The sequence below is a fragment of the Chanos chanos genome, chromosome 5 (genome assembly GCF_902362185.1).
Source record: "Chanos chanos chromosome 5, fChaCha1.1, whole genome shotgun sequence".
NCBI classification, from domain to species: Eukaryota; Metazoa; Chordata; class Actinopteri; order Gonorynchiformes; family Chanidae; genus Chanos; species Chanos chanos.
In genome coordinates, this window is record NC_044499.1 from 43,325,037 (window position 1) to 43,341,174 (window position 16,138).

Consider the following 16,138-nt stretch of genomic DNA (forward strand, 5'->3'; position numbering starts at 1 on the left):
AACTGAGTTTTTATCAAAGGCTTTCATTTTAGTGGTTAAGGAGCGATGATCAGTCAATCCAAAAAAAAAAAAGAAAAGGGTTTGAGAAAGAAAACGACACAGATAAAACTGTGTTTAGCTAACACACATATCAGATGTTTTTAGATCATACGTACGAGTGCTTGTTCTGTTTTGAGCTCTCTTTTTTCAGTGTTTTCTGTTCTGATGTTTTTTTTTTTTCAGGATCTCCTCATCCGTACCAGACCTATCCCGCCTCTGCGTACCCGTCAGAGAACATGCCACATCTGCAGCAGTACCAGATGCCGTCATACATGACCACCGCCACACGCTTCCCGTTTCCTTACCCGGTTAACGCAGGCTCCCCGAAACCAGCCCACCCACCCGTCTCTCGTAACCCCTCGTACCCCTTGTCCTCTCCTCCATCTGCTCCTGGCTCCCCGCTGTCAGTGAACAGTGACTCCCCTGCCCAGACTCCTCTAAGTGACCCTAGTCCTCTATCAACCCCACAAACCTCCGTCCAGCCCCCCAACATGTGGCCTCCTCACACTCAGCCCCTTTTCTCATTGGCCAGCGTGCTCTCCATGGCCATGAGCATGGCGCATTCTTTTATACCGGCGCCCAGCCTGGCATCTCCTTTGACACAGTCTATACCCTCAATTCCAGGCTTTCCTCCACAGCTGAGCGCTCACGTGCAAGGCCAGCCTGGGTACCCCTCTGTGTATATGCCCCTGTACTCTTCTCCAGTGGCTGGAGAGGGTGTGTATGTACCAGCTGGGCTTGCAGAACAGACAGACTATTATCAGAATCCTGAGGTTCAGTCTCAATGCCAGGGAGCCCTGTACGGAAGCCCTCAGAGAACACAGCCTGCTGTCCCCAACACACATATGTCTGTATCAGCGCCTGGTATGGGAATCTCCATCCCCAATATTCCTTCTCCAGTCCCTCAGGAGGAGCTTCCTAACAACCTTTCTTATCAGACCCAAGAGCCCCAACCAGTTTATACTCACCAGCAGGGTTACACACACCCTTTCACAGGAAAGCCACTGGAACGCTCTCCTGACTTGAGTTCTTCTCCTCTGTTGTCCTGTTCACCACGGGGCAGCTCAGAGAGCAATGTGAGTCATATAAACTCATGTATTGTTCAAATGTTCTTTTTTCGCTCTAGGGGAATTGCTGTTTTATAGAAATATCATGTCATCTTTCAGAGATTAAGAGATTAGAGATGACGGGTTTTTTTAGCCTCGTTTTTGCAGAAAGATTTCTGTCATGCCTAAGAAATTGTAATTGAAAATGAAAAGAGCACAGAATTTAAAACGTTGAAGGCCAAAGTCACTCCCTGTTGTTATATTCAGTTACAAACAAAATGGAAAACTCATGGAGAAAATGTTTCTCCTCTTTTCCAAGATGTCATCATCCAGCCCAAGATCACTATCACCCGCTGCAACGACAGAATCCAGCGCCAGTGTATCCAAGACCAAAGAATCCCCTCTTTCACATGGTGAGACCATCTGTCTTTTGACATCTGAGAAACAGTTTCACACTGATGATTAGTGAAAGAGTTGGAGAAAACAGTGTTTAATACAAACAGATGCTCTACTACACCAGCATGTACATAACACACAAACATTAACAGGCACAACAAGGCCTTTTTCTGCATTGCATAAGTTTGTATTTCTCATGTATTGGGTGTAAATACGCATTAATGACTTTCTCAGGGCCAGTTTTAACTCTCACAGAGGTATTTTTGTTGCATTTTTGTGGTGTTGGCTGTCACTGTGCCCACATTAGCGCTGGACGACATTATCACCTATTAGTCTTGCCTGTGGAGGTGTTGCGTAAGATGGGTTTGGATGTAATGTTCCATGGAACACAGCCCATAGGTGTGAGCTCTACCCGACCACAAATATATCCAGTGACGTTCTGTGCTCCGTGGTCTTATTGACCTTTTAATGCTTGTTTACAGAAAACTCGGAAACCTGAATAGCTGTCACGCAATTTACCAGAGTAAAGAAATAAGTAGTGCATGACAAACTAAATAATATCTCATCAGGTTTATTTAATTAGCAGCTCTGTCTGAATTGGATAAGAGAGTTTTATACAAAGGAAATCTGCAGTGGACCTTTATGTTTTTAGCTGCTGCTTTCTTCTCCAGTCTCACTGTGTTGCTCTCCCTTACACAGAACCAAAACCTACTGTCACGGTGGGCCGATTCCAGGTATCGCCCAGTAAAGAGATCTCTGCAGCACTTCCGAGGGAAAACAGTACCACCACATCTACTGTACCATCAACCCTGCCCGCTGCAACCTCTGCTCTGTCCATATCCTCTGTTAGCTCATCCCCAGAGAGCCCAATAAAAGCTCTCTCTTCTCCTCAGCCAGTGCTGGTTTCCCAAGACCAACACCGCTCTACCAAGCCTATGTTTGAACACACTATTCAAGTAGAGAATCTCAGTAACCAGCCCTACTCCACTGCATATCCTCACGATCCACAGTTCTCAGCGGCTCCCCCTCTCCAGCCGGAGCTGAAGACAGTCCAGCTGCAAGGCAAAGAGAGAGAACAGAGTAACGATGAAGTACACGATGACTATGACAATGATAATGACGAAAGTGAAGTGCAGGAGGAACAGCAACGCAGGAGGAAGAGAGGTCGCAGACAAGACTGCGCTCTGACGTTGATGGGGACGTCGGTGGACAGTGGGTTATCGGTTGCCATGGAAACGGAGGGACGAACGTGGGATGGGGCCAACAGCAGCCCCCAGTATCCTGCCCCGCTTCACAACCTTTGGATGAGCTACACGCGCAGCTCCTCCTACCTGAGCAGCGACGAATCAGAGAGCGAAGATGAGGAAATGTGGGAGGAGCTGCAGGAGCTGAGAGAGAAGTAAGAGACTAAATGAGCAATAGTCAAGATCGCTTAGCAGTCAATCAATTCTAAGCATTCAACATGTTAATTATCCCTTTTTCATCACTCACAAAGTCACTTCTTCCCTTTCTCTCTCTCTCTCTCTCTCTCTCTCTCTCAGACACTTATCTGAAGTGCAGATGCTACAGGCAGTTCAGAAACGTGAGATAGAGGAGCTGTATGAGCGGATGGGGAAAGTTCCACCCCCTGGCATCGTCTCCCCTGCTGCCATGCTATCCAGTCGTCAGCGCCGGCTCTCTAAAGGCGGGGGTTACCCCTCCTCTCGCAGGAACAGCCTTCAGAGGCTAGACATCTTGCCTCTTACAGGTACACCCATTTTAGTTTCAACCTATTCAGCCATTCAGGTTAAAATGAGGCCTATTTTTTTTTTTTCAAACTTGATATTATATTCTCATTTGCGTTTTTATGTGATGAAACAACCTCTGATTGTCTCTTTTAATCGCTGTGTAGGGATTATGAGAAAAAACTCCCTGAGTGGCAATAGTAGCAGTAGCAGCAGTTCTCAGGAACGGCCACCTAAAGGAGTAACCTTTGCCCCCGACTGTACAAGAATGGTATGCTTTCTTAATGTGTGTTTATCTTCAATTCTGATTGTGCACACATCCCCCGATACAATACTCTCATCACCCTTTAAAACTAAAATGTAAGGGAGTCGTCCTCTAGATGGCACCAATGTTTGTTATATGCATTCTCCCGTTGTATTTCATACACCTTTGACCATAGCCTATTTAGCCTATTTATAATATTCACCTGTGACATACACTTGTTTCTGCTCACACATATTTTTTCTTTTCCTTTTCTTCTCCCAGTAAGACTTCCTAGCTGAGCCCAATGGCTTGACTAATGCAGACTACCTCATCTAGCATGTGACTGCCCTGGCTTAAGGAGATCTACCTTAAGGAGAGAGAGAGAGCATAACACAGACAGAACGGAGACTTCTTCTGGCTTGCTGTGGAGTTTCGGTTTGTCGCTCGTTCCCACGGCCAGTTGGTCTTAAGGTTTCTCCAGTCACCGCTCTGCCTCCCTGGGACCCTTAAGAGAGCTGTTGTCTCTTGTATGTTATGAGTGGAGTCTCTCGTTAGAGCCCACACTGTTTAGCACCTGGTGCCTTTTTCTGCTCGACAACAAATGCCTCGTGCAGTTGAAGGAAGACCAATTCTATGTCATTCCTGAACGCAATTTACACGTTTGGCTTCCTCACACAGAAATGCTAAAGAAAAAAAAAAACAAGAGCAAAGAAGGACATTAGAAGAGACTCTGTCCATGTATCTATGCTTTGTACAATGTATTCTTTTAATCTCTACAATGAATATTCTCTGTGATTACCACGTTTTGTGAGATAAGCCACACTCCTCTTTTCAGTGGAAATCCCTCTCTCCTGTTGGGTCTGTTACTGGTCATCATTTGGAAACCAGTATGGACTGCACTAAATTTATGTCCTGTTCTTTAGCTCACCTGACTGCACTACTGTCCTAGACTCTGCTGTTTTTGTGACACTGTCGCTATAATAATGGTGAGCTGGGTGACGTGAGATTATGTATATAGATATACATATTTTTTGATTCTCTTTATTTTTTGGCTCTCCAGTGACTTAGCAGTAATTCAGAAACATTGCTGCCTCATTTGCACTTTCATAAAACTGCTTGTGAATGTGGGCACTGGGCCGACCCAGTGTACGTTTTCTTTTTGCTATGTTTGAAAACGCTCCTTTAGGTAGACAACAGCTGAATGGTTTGAATCGCTGTAGTCTTGCCTGTATTTGCGCTGTAGTAACCAGGACACTGAGACACCAAAATCAGAAGCATCAAGGACTGATAGCTGTCAACCTAAAAATTCAGAAGATCCAGTATTGAACAGCTATTAAATTCTCTGATTTGCAAGTTTTCCCGGTCAATTATTTTAGGGTCTTGCAAAATGTCTATAATGTGAATAAAAGTAGGAAGCTTGTTTATTTTCATTTTTGCATTGTTCAGTGTTACAGTTGTGCCCATTCACAAGCAATAATGTAAAAATTCATCCCATGAAATTCAAGGCAGTAATTCTTTTCTTAAACATAGCCCAACATATGCATTTAGAAAACTGACAGTAAACAAATATTTTAATGTCTTATCTGATGTTTAACTTACATCTGATTGGTGTTCTATAATTCATTGATGAAACACTAAATATCTAAATTACAGCAAGACTTGCCAACTCATAAACTTCAGAATTATAGCATGCACTCTGCACTTTGGCAATTTATCTATTTTTCCTGGAGAGTGAAGCAAAGCAAAGCATGGACAGAACAGCAAATTGTATTTAACGTACTGATAATCATCTAAGTAGACCCAACGCATCTGAAATCCTGGGAAAATTACTTTAGCTTATCATAACTGAATTTTAAATACTAAAACTGAAACAGAAAAGAATATTCCAGACAATCACTGATGTGACTGAAGCACACATTCTGCATGGTTCAGAGACATGGTCTGACTTTTTAAGTACTGCATGGTTTTACAGGAATGTATTTTATTTGATATATTTATATATTTCAGAATACAGAAACATACCGAACATATACATACACACCCCCAGAAGTGACAAACGAGTGTCCTGTTCACACACAATCGAATAAATTTTACTGAAAAAAAAGAAAAGAAAAGAAAAAAGCACCAAAAAGTCAGTTCGTATTTAATCACGAAACGCAAAACGTGACATTTCTTATGATGGTTTTGACTTTCACAGCACAGTGAAATTAAAATGATCATATATATTATTTGTTTATTGAAATACAAATTTATATTTTTAATCAAAGGAAAATGTGATTTCTACACTTTGTTTTCAATTCATTTGTCACTTAGTTTTTATTTGCAAAGCTGCTACACTGCCATTCTGAATCTGTGCCTTTTCTTTCTCTTTAGCTGAATTATGTATTATGCTCTAAACAATATTTGTATATAAAGCAAATAAAATGTATTAACAATGACATGGTTCTCCATTCATTAGGGAATAAATACTGCAAATGGGCAACATGTGCAGACATTGTTTATTATTACTTTTACATGTAAAAAAAAAAAGAAAAAAAAAAAGGTTACAGCTCAAAACAATTACTATTTAAATAATCTTACTTTGATTACACATTTTCCCAAACACTTGTTTGGGTTAAAGGCTACTGCAGAAACCATGCTGAGCACAATCAATGGTTTAAATAATCTGCAGACATTCCGTGTGTTTTTTGGGAGCGTTGATTCACTCGCGTTTCCATAGAGTCGACTGTAGAAAAACATAACCAAGTGCTATGGCAGAAAATGGGGAAAGTCTGATCCTTACTATATTAACAGACATTAAAGACATGTAAATCACACTTTGAATACGGGCAATTTTCGATGACCTTCATAGCCGCAAGATTCTTTCATGAAATCGGGCGCCCCCCGTTGTACTTGCGTGGGACTGGCTGTGCCAGTGCTATGGGTTTTAGCCTGCCCCTTACAGTACACAGTATAGTACCAGCCAGTTCGATATAACTTGCTGGCAAAAAGTCCAGTTGACAGTGGTTATTAGTTTGCTCCCGTCTTTGAACCCCGTATTCTGGCGTTCTTTGCCTCTTCATCTATCTCATCCATGATTCTTTCTTGAGATACAGAGTAAAAGGTGTATCCATCTGATAGAGATTGGCTGTCAAGGAAAATGAAACTCAACAAACAACTTCATTTAAAAATGTCTAAATCTAACATGACCTGCAAAACACTGACAAATACTAAAAGCTAAATACAAAAGCCGCAGTGTTTTATGACCGACGCGTGATTAAACATTCAGTTGAGTACATTACTGATTACAAAAGATGGCTAACCGCACAAAAAACAAACAGTAAAAACCAGCTAAATGAGAGGTCAGGTACGTGAAAACACTCGTTACACCAGCAATATCTTAACAAGAAAAAAACATCCTCTGTGATTGTATATGATTAAGCTCATTGATCGTTTAATAAGATAGCAGCACATGTTACGTATCCCAATGTAACCTTGTGTACTCGAGGTTGAGAAGGATACAAATGCCCAACACTACAGCTCCAATCAAGAGTCCTGTCACGACGTTTCGACCCCGGAGCTTCTCAGTTTTCTTCTTCCATTGTGCAAGTTCCACTTGCCGTATAAACTGCAACTGTTCCCGGGACAAATCTTCTTTAGTTGGGTCTATTCTCTTCGCATATTTTGCCTCCGGCCCCCCTTTGCTTCCACTGTCAGCCATGTTTTTGCAAGTGATGCTGGGAAGTGTCATTTAGATCAAATATGCGCAGTATTTGTGTTTCCAGTTCCGGATACGTCCAGTTCTAGACGGATTTAGAGCAGGGAACAACTTTGATATAACCAAGAAACTGATTACAGCATTTGTAAAAATGGCCATTTTAACTCAGCACACTTTCAGTCAGTTTCCATTGTTTTTGTGATATTTCTTGGCTGAAAGAGTCAATTTAATGAAATCCAACTTTCCGACTTTTTTGCGTATCTGTAACGCAACCATCACAGGATTGATGTAACAATCTCAATAGTAATAAAATGAGAATATTCTAACTGAGGCGGTCTACTTGAGTTTCTCCATTTCAAATGTCCAATATATCATTTGTTTCATACGCTGTCTTCGTCGTTGGTTCCGTTCCAAGTATAGACAGTCAATTATGTTTTATCAATCTGAGTGAGAATTATGTAAACCAGTAACAACCCCATGTCCGTTTCGCTTCCATTCGATCGCAATGAGTGCGCTATCTAGTTTTTTAAAAGTCTTGTGTATCAGTTCCCAACATTCCTCCGAATTCGTTGTGAGGGCGACATCTGTTGTGTGGTTGGTGTAGCAACTGAGTAATAACTAGTATCATAGATTTGACGAGTCTTAGTGCTTACTCACCTGAAAAACGTAGTTATATCGTGGGTTTTAGTTGAGACGGTATTCAGTAATTACTTCGTTAAAGTTTCTACGTGAAACTTTTCCGCTATTGCATAGTAATTTTACAATGGCTTTATTTTCGTCAAATGAACGAACGAAAAAGCTTGGATTTGGTCAAACTCCATTTGAAATTTTATCAGATTTTCTGGCCGGTCTCGATAAAACAAACAAGAGTAATTTGGACAACTTGTCAAAATGCTGCGGAAATTTCAAAGAAGAAAAAATAATTGGTATGAAAACTAGATAGTTATCTCCAAGCAAGTCACCCTTTTAGTAGCAGCCAGGCTACTGCTTAAGCGTAATGCTGGCTAGCTTGTCAAATGAAAAATAAATTAGCTTGGCGAGTAGGATACTAAAGTTTGAACCCTAAATTCCATTTCTGTTTACTTTTCTTCATGTTGTCATTATTTGTCTTTATTTTGACCCGGCACGTCGGAAGAATGTGTATTCCTTATCTGCAAGAAATTGAGACTTGATCCAACTGTTGGGTATCACGCCACTGAGATACTGGAGAGGTAGGGTTGGTTGAAGATCGGGGTTTAAGACTGACTAAGTAACGCTCATAACAGCAACTGAAATCATATTCATTTTCTACAGGTTTATGACAAAGCACCTCGAGCGAATATACTCTAGTCAAAACTGTCAAACACTTCAAGGTGCCACATGTGGACAGAAGACAAACTACGAGGACATGGTCTTTGAGGATGTGAACGAGAAGTTCTTTGTCTTCATTCTCTCCAGTGTGCAAATTGCAAGCAAGCTGGCCTTGCACTCTAGTGTAAGAGTTTTGCATTCATTGCTGCATGCATGGTTCATATACAGTAGCTGACCCAAAATCAAAACTTAGCAATATTTCTGTACCTCCATAGGTCATAGACAATAATGCAGCCATGGAATTCCTTCATTCAGTTGGCCGAACATGTTCTAAAGAAAAACTCATGGAATCTGAGCTTCTGATTCTGAAAACCCTAGACTTCAACCTGAACCTCCCAAACCCTCTGTCTTATGTGGAGACTCTACTGGAAATACTGGGTATGGCATTGTGTCCTTGACCATGATGAAAAGCTCTGATCCTTATTTTAAATCTTAACTCAAATGCTTTTGGATGCAATTTAATCAGTGGAATTAAATCTTGCCAGTTTTTGAATGGAGGTGCTCCAGTTTCTGGGTACTTAAAAAAAAAACAAAAAAAACATTTTTTTTTGGACAGGATACAACGATCCATCTGTACCTGTGGCACACCTGCATCATCTCTGTAGGTATACACTACAGTTCATTTACTTGCAGAGGGGGCCAATATATCAGTCATTACTCGTTGTTGTCACTGGATGCTCAAGCCCACCACCAGAACACAGGTGTGTATAGCAGGTCTAATTGTGTGGAGATGTGTGTTTAGGTGGCCATGATAAATGGGGTTCCCTTTATCATTCTTTAGATATGCTGACAAATTCAAATGAGCTGGCACAGCATTATTTGAATGTTTTCTCCTCACTCCTTTTTATCCGTTTGATACATTTCTAATATAAAGCACACTGAAATTATGTGTAAGAACCTGATTTATTGTGTGGTGCACTTGTTTTGCTTTTGTGAAACAGGGTAAAGTTTGTGTCAGTGACTGAAGACTGTATGCTTTTGGGTGTGGCTGTCATTGCGGTGTCTGCATTCATTCATAACATCTCTACCTGGGAACAGGTAAGAATATAATGTAACTCAAAATAAGCTGAGCTTCATAGCTTACGTGGCTTTTCTTCACTGGTGAATATTAGACTAAGGTGCAGAAAAAATAAAATGGTTATCTACATTTACTCTGTGTTCTTAAAAGCTTTACTGGCTTTTCTATTCTGAGTTGAGATTCAAGTATTTAGATAACCAACATCATTGCTTTATATTGTAGGTGGTGGCAGAATTAAACCTCATCACTGGTATCTCCATACGCAGCATAATGGACTTTGCACATGTTGTTTTGATGCACATCAGTGGATGTCCCCCTTGCAAGCACCTAAATCAGTGAACCCCACGAGAAACTTTCACTTGTGTTGAGGGGTTTATAATTACTGAAATATGTTCTCAAAATTGAAATGTCATTTTTTTTTTAGTTTAGTTTGTAATTTGGCACGTCATTTTTCAGTGTTAGGTAATGTGTAGAGATTCCAGACATGTAATAATTACTCATTGTTTAAGTTTTTGTTTGAAATGCATTTAAATTTTACCCATTTCACAGATCTGAGTGAGGTTAAGTAACAGACAATGAAAACAATTTAAGGTCATCTTCATTGCCTACTTTAAAACTATGGACAGACAGAACACTTGTAGAATTTTTATTTATTTATCTGATATTTTATCAGAAGCAGTTTTTTCGTTAAAAACAGAATGAGAAGCTGTTTTCCTGATATAAAAAATCTGTTGGCTCTTTTGTGAAATAAACCTATGTGTGTCGATAGTGTATTCTATCATGTATCATGAATATCATCACGAGAAGGCACAGGTCTGCACTGCCGATGTTTAGCAGTAATTCCGTGTGGTTATCATCACGTTTCATCGTGCATAGAGGTAAAACATGGCGGAAGCATAAAACCGGCCTAGAAAAAAAAACAGCGTGTTCCGCTTTTCAAAAAAGTGACGTAAGCATGTGCGTGCTTCACCCATGAGAATGCAACCAATTACAAGCGTGCAATTTTCAAGTTGCGTATACAGTAATATCAGGGCTATAATATGCACAATAATGATTTGGCGTTGGGCCAAACTCTTCACTACATACGCCTACTCCTTAACAAACTAAGGAGCTCTTTTTCCAGATTGAGCGGACCGCGATGCTGTATTGTAGTTTTAACAGAAAGCTATTCTGAGGAATTTATAGGATATTACGTGAAACTCGTTCTCATCCACACAAAACGAAGATAACTGATTTATGAAATAAAATATGCATACGTTTACAAGGTTGTTACAAGGTTTATATATCAGATGTGCATATACAACGATTTTGTACTAAATTTCCCAAACTTTTACATATGTGGCTCAGGTTTTCTCACTTCTAAAAGCACTCAGGATAAACTTCAGGTCAGGTCAAAAGTAGCTGGAACTCACGATTGCTTGTCGCTTTGTGTTGGAGTAGGTGTTAACAACTGCAGCTCCCAGTGCCATAATCTAACTAACACTGGGATAGAAATATGTTTTTTAATTTTCATCATAATGTTATCATTCCGGAAATGTAACCACATTCTGACCTGGTGAGACAGAGACACACAGCAATAGTGTGCAGTGCCTATCCACGCAACATTGCTTCAATTGTCCGACTTGACGTTTGTCTTTGTGAGTTCCCCTTTAAGGTTGCCAGGAGTTACAACTTCCATGTCAGAACGAGGCGAATTGACGTCAATAGCGGTCTTTGATTGGTCTTGACCCGTTTCCGGTGGGGCAGCCATCCAAGGAGTGAGAAGAAAGAATAACATTTTGAGGACACGTAGTTTCAAGAAAACAGCCTTTTCCGAGACCGAGTCGAATTCCAGTGGCTCGGTAAGACATGCTTTTACACTACTTGGTCTGTAACCTAAGGTTTGTGCGGTAACTGGCCTTTAGCGATAAACGTAGCCATATGTACCGAGGATGGCGATGTGTGTCTCTCATTTGTTTATGGTTCAAAGCAAGATGGCGTCAGTGGAAGCTGCGGCCCCAAGACGTCTGTTTTATAAGAAAATATTGTCATAATATATCAGCAAACTTGCCCTTCTCGTCATTTGCACTTTCGCACCGCAATTCTAGCATACGGGAGCGGTAATGGCAGGCGTTTGTGTTTACTGGACCGAAGCTGTGTAATGGTCAGTTATGCATAAAATAGACTATTGATCGTCCCCTATCTGAGACACTTCACAAATCATTATTTAATACGTCCACCGTGATAAAAAAAAAAAAGACATGGTTTAAGAATCGTTCAACAACCACAGTGCACTTTAGATGTTAGGCTTACTGATTAAATTCCCCCCAAATTATCCAGCATTTTATAATAATGTAAGATTGCATTTATATTTGAGAAAGGGGTACAAACACTGGGTCTCGTGTGTCACTCAGTTATGTAGTTTTGTCTGTGCTCTGAAGCTTTGTCTTTCATAAGGTTATCACCAGATACAGCTTATTATTGACCTGAGTCCAATTATAGATATAATATGGTAATCCTGTGCTTATCCTTGGGCTATGTATAGGCAGCATCTAGAAGCACGCTTCTTCCACTGTATGCTTTCCATGATATGACTTTTAATGTTGATTGTAAGTTTATTGCATTACTTGTACAGCCTTGTATTTTCTTTGTCTTTTCCCCCTCTAACTTCTCCTTTTCATAAATCAGCACCAGCTTTGACAACACAAAACTGTCATATTATCTGTTACTGTTTCATTTAATTATGATTGTGTATTAACATATCTTAACCCATAGTTCCACAGTCATAGGTGCACTCAAACACTCACATGAATATTAGAAGTGGGATTAACTCTTAAGTTGATGGTATGTTGAGTAATGATTGTACAGATAATCAGGAGCCAACTGGTTTTCATCTCGCAAAAGTGATACTGATCATGCAGTTTTTAGAGAAATTAATAATGGTCGGATTTGCCTCAGTTAGAACTGTAGTTATTGAAAAGAGGACGGCTTAAGCTGCTTATTACAATTATTGACATTGAAACCTATTAACAAAATCATTGTTTTCAGAGGACCAAATATACAGAACATTAGGCTACAGGGGATGGATTAGATGCACAGTGTCTCTATGAAGGCAACTGAGTAATGGGGGACTGATTAGTGGATGGGGTAGGTTGCACCTGATTTTTGCAAAATATATAGGTATAATCTGTTAATGTCTGTATAATGTATAATATAATGTCTACTGTTGTACAGCATTACTTGGTCATCATAGCAACATTACAAAAAAGATACTGAAAGCAGGTACAGTGATAGCCTAATGGCCCTTTAATGCTGTCCAAATAAATCCTAACCAACACAGATACACATATTTGGCCTTTAATTCAGGTTGTAATTCAGTTTCTTGAGGTTCTTCTGAGGTAATTTTTAGGGCTCTGACTAGCTGTGATTACTATTGGAGAACCTCAGCTCATTGAAACTGGATATGGAATATAAGAGTTGTGTCACTCAGATTTGTCTAAGTGTACTAATTTTGTGAAACATCTTCTCACCATTTAACTACCATATCTAAAGCAGAGCAGAGCCACACTGCTACTTTATATCTTAAACAGATAAGACATTGGATCAGGAGCACATTGTTTCACTTGTATTAATTCTTTTAGCTCCCAGCCTATTCCATTTGCACTGTAGTAAGTCCCATGTTGTGAACTGTGTGGTTGTGTACCTGTGCGCAGGTGAGAAGTGAAATTGGTAGGTCACCATGGCATCAGGCAATGGAAGCAGTGAGGAGGAGAAGAGTCTGCGGGAGTGTGAGTTCTATGTGCAGAAACACAACATTCAGCAGCTTCTCAAGGACTGCATCGTCCAGCTGTGCACCTCCAGGCCCGACCGGCCCATGGCCTTCCTCAGAGAGTACTTTGAGAGACTAGAAAAGGTATGATTTCACACGCATGCGTACGCACCGCACATACACAAAAAAGTCCACTCATTCTGTTTACATCATCTGTCCACTACAGAGACTGAATAAATGATGCTTTTCAGTAATGATTAGTGTTTCTCGGGTGTGTGTGTGTGTTTACAGGAGGAGGCCAAACAGATCTTGAATCAGCAGAAGGCCAGCTCTCGCTCAGACTCGCGCGAAGATGAGGTGTCTCCTCCGTTGAACCCCGTGGTGAAGGGGCGCAGGAGGAGAGGAGCCATCAGTGCTGAAGTCTACACAGAGGAGGATGCTGCTTCCTACGTCAGAAAGGTGAAAGATACTGATGAGATACTGAGGAAAAATACATAGTCAGCTTAAACTTCTCTCAGGCATTTCTAATCCACGCATTCAATAATATTTGCAAACTTTTAACTTTTTAAATTTTAATTTCTAGGTCATTCCTAAAGACTACAAAACAATGGCAGCTCTGGCCAAAGCTATTGAAAAGAATGTGCTCTTCTCACATCTGGATGACAACGAGAGAAGGTATTTTCTGTTCTTATATTTGCTTTTGGAGGGGGACAGACTTCTTATTTTGTATTGAAATGTTGATTTGTTGACTCTTTATTTTGCGTTTGCAGTGACATTTTTGATGCCATGTTTCCAGTCACTTACATTGCTGGGGAGATTGTCATACAGCAAGGTAGGAGGCCTGCCTTATTGATGTATCCAGTTTATATATATATTAGTTTTATCCTGAAGAAAAAGAAAAACGTCACATACTGTGTTTTATTTCCCTTTCGTTTTCTACAGGCGATGAGGGTGATAACTTCTACGTCATCGATCAAGGAGAAATGGACGTAAGCGAAACATCTGTTTCAGTCTCCTGCGCGTCTTAAGCGCCCTCATATCTTCTGTCATTATTCGCTTAAAATTTTTGGAAACACGGAAAGATCTTTGTGTGCCATTTACTCGGCAGGTCTACGTAAACAGCGAATGGGTGACCAGTATTGGGGAGGGTGGCAGTTTTGGAGAGCTGGCCCTGATATACGGCACTCCACGAGCCGCCACGGTCCGAGCCAAGACCAACGTGAAGCTGTGGGGCATTGACAGAGACAGCTACAGGAGAATACTGATGGTAACACAGCCCATACTCTGAGTAAAGGCTCCAACTCAAATGTGAAAAGAACCTCTGTGAAACCTTCAACAGAAGTACACAGTGATAGAATATTCAATATATAATATTGGTAAATAGCAATCCCATTATTTCTGACATTTTGGGCACTTTTGTTTTTTTTTTTGTTTTTTTTTTTTTTCAGGGAAGCACTTTGAGAAAGAGAAAGATGTATGAAGAATTCCTCAGTAAAGTATCCATTTTAGGTGAGTGTCCCTTCCTGGAATTGAGAACGTCGGAATGTTGTTGTGCTGGTTGTCAGTTGCTACACGAGCTCGTTGTTTCTTGTGTCCTCTCGCTTGCGTCTGTCTTTGTTATTATTTTCAAGCTTTTGATCAAGGCATTCCCAAAGCATTTATGCTAGATGTATTTAGCCTGTTCTCAGTACAGATATGTTGAGTTGTGAGAACCTCTGTCCAGCTGGGTATGTTGAATGTGAGCTCTAATTTGGGCCCTAACCTGAAACTCTTTATGGACAGAGTCCCTGGACAAGTGGGAACGTCTGACTGTAGCTGATGCACTGGAGCCTGTCCAGTTTGAAGACAGCCAGAAGATTGTAGTCCAAGGAGAACCTGGGGATGAATTCTTCATCATATTAGAGGTATATTTGTCTTTACAATACATCTGCTCAACTTGAGGTATATGCTCCCACGTGTGTTTTCTGATGCGCAGGATATGAGACCTAGAGTATGTATGAGTTCACTGATCAGTTACTGGGACTGTGTTGACCGTGAGGTTTGTCCAGGAAACAGACGAGGTTGTGTGTTGTTCATCTGTGTCATCTAAGTGAAGCTGGCCTGTGCTCTCGCTCCCTCAGGGCTGTGCGGCTGTGCTGCAGCGCAGATCTGAGAACGAGGAGTTTGTGGAAGTTGGACGGTTAGGACCCTCTGACTATTTCGGTGAGTGTCTTCAGCCCTTACTTTAGCTCATGTGGCAAACTTATATTTCAGCAAACAAATTAGGTTCATTCCTTCAATTTCAAAAACTGTTTGACTCTTAGTTTTGATTGAGAACGATGCCTGTTATTGTACTGTTGGAATTGGAATTGAAGATAGCACACACGTTTTTTTTTGGTGACATTCTTTAAATGCAGACTTGTCAAGCTAAATCTAATATTTTTTCACATGTCTTTTATCGTCCAGCCTGCGAGCCTCACATAGATTAACTACGGCATCTTGTTCTCCGTAGGTGAAATTGCTCTGCTAATGAACAGGCCAAGAGCGGCCACAGTGGTGGCCCGGGGCCCACTGAAGTGTGTCAAGCTGGACCGGCCACGGTTTGAGCGAGTGTTGGGGCCCTGCTCAGATATTCTCAAACGTAACATCCAGCAGTACAACAGCTTTGTCTCCCTGTCTGTCTGACAGTCACCATCCCGTAAAACTCCTCTTCAATGCAGGGTCCAATGTAATTGGCTTTTATTACACCTTTTATTCCTGTTTATTGTGTTTAACGCTCACTGTTCTTAACACCCTCTAGCATCGCTGCTTTGACTGTGTAACATTTGTACACGTTGTGCTCCATACAGTAATGCTTTCAGATTTCCATTTAAGACAGGAACACTGAGTTTCAGCAT

At 40.9% G+C, this 16,138-nt stretch overlaps 4 protein-coding genes across 4 annotated transcripts in view; 3 read left to right on the forward strand and 1 right to left on the reverse strand.

Moving 5' to 3' along the window:
• The window catches only part of wnk4a (WNK lysine deficient protein kinase 4a), a 36,195-nt gene extending 31,545 nt beyond the window's left edge, over window positions 1-4,650 (forward strand). The window contains exons 15-20 of the mRNA XM_030775066.1: window positions 223-1,115; window positions 1,405-1,498; window positions 2,181-2,880; window positions 3,023-3,228; window positions 3,373-3,476; window positions 4,636-4,650. Of these exons, the coding sequence (XP_030630926.1) occupies window positions 223-1,115; window positions 1,405-1,498; window positions 2,181-2,880; window positions 3,023-3,228; window positions 3,373-3,476; window positions 4,636-4,650 (2,012 nt within the window). The remainder of the gene's footprint in view (window positions 1-222; window positions 1,116-1,404; window positions 1,499-2,180; window positions 2,881-3,022; window positions 3,229-3,372; window positions 3,477-4,635) is intronic.
• Window positions 4,651-5,990: 1,340 nt separating this feature from the next.
• On the reverse strand, window positions 5,991-7,149 carry coa3a (cytochrome C oxidase assembly factor 3a). The gene is made up of 2 exons (XM_030775321.1): window positions 6,951-7,149; window positions 5,991-6,562 (listed from the first exon to the last, which is right to left on the reverse strand). Exons 1-2 carry the CDS (start codon window positions 7,147-7,149, stop codon window positions 6,459-6,461), a joined length of 303 nt encoding a protein of 100 aa, XP_030631181.1. The 3' UTR covers window positions 5,991-6,458.
• Window positions 7,150-7,909: 760 nt separating this feature from the next.
• Window positions 7,910-9,853, forward strand: cntd1 (cyclin N-terminal domain containing 1). The gene is made up of 7 exons (XM_030775067.1): window positions 7,910-8,072; window positions 8,282-8,357; window positions 8,440-8,620; window positions 8,712-8,874; window positions 9,053-9,197; window positions 9,438-9,534; window positions 9,737-9,853. Exons 1-7 carry the CDS (start codon window positions 7,910-7,912, stop codon window positions 9,851-9,853), a joined length of 942 nt encoding a protein of 313 aa, XP_030630927.1.
• Window positions 9,854-11,268: 1,415 nt separating this feature from the next.
• Window positions 11,269-15,937, forward strand: prkar1ab (protein kinase, cAMP-dependent, regulatory, type I, alpha (tissue specific extinguisher 1) b). The gene is made up of 11 exons (XM_030774380.1): window positions 11,269-11,355; window positions 13,207-13,406; window positions 13,554-13,721; window positions 13,846-13,937; window positions 14,033-14,094; window positions 14,205-14,251; window positions 14,371-14,529; window positions 14,711-14,771; window positions 15,045-15,166; window positions 15,383-15,464; window positions 15,754-15,937. The coding sequence occupies exons 2-11, from the start codon at window positions 13,233-13,235 to the stop codon at window positions 15,924-15,926; spliced, it is 1,140 nt and encodes a 379-aa protein (XP_030630240.1). The 5' UTR covers window positions 11,269-11,355; window positions 13,207-13,232; the 3' UTR covers window positions 15,927-15,937.
• The last annotated feature ends 201 nt before the right edge of the window (window positions 15,938-16,138 follow it).

Bases quoted from the DNA above. Each gene is read 5' to 3' on its own strand.
- coa3a (XM_030775321.1), bottom strand. From the start codon at position 7,149: ATGGCTGACAGTGGAAGCAAAGGGGGGCCGGAGGCAAAATATGCGAAG. The intron at 6,563-6,950 runs GTATCCTTCTCA...AATCTCTATCAG, and splicing joins AGCTGTAGTGTTGGGCATTT to ATGGATACACCTTTTACTCT.
- cntd1 (XM_030775067.1), top strand. From the start codon at position 7,910: ATGGCTTTATTTTCGTCAAATGAACGAACGAAAAAGCTTGGATTTGGT. The intron at 8,621-8,711 runs GTAAGAGTTTTG...GTACCTCCATAG, and splicing joins AGCTGGCCTTGCACTCTAGT to GTCATAGACAATAATGCAGC. The intron at 9,535-9,736 runs GTAAGAATATAA...TTTATATTGTAG, and splicing joins ACATCTCTACCTGGGAACAG to GTGGTGGCAGAATTAAACCT.
- prkar1ab (XM_030774380.1), top strand. From the start codon at position 13,233: ATGGCATCAGGCAATGGAAGCAGTGAGGAGGAGAAGAGTCTGCGGGAG. The intron at 13,938-14,032 runs GTATTTTCTGTT...TTGCGTTTGCAG, and splicing joins CTGGATGACAACGAGAGAAG to TGACATTTTTGATGCCATGT. The intron at 15,465-15,753 runs GTGAGTGTCTTC...TGTTCTCCGTAG, and splicing joins AGGACCCTCTGACTATTTCG to GTGAAATTGCTCTGCTAATG.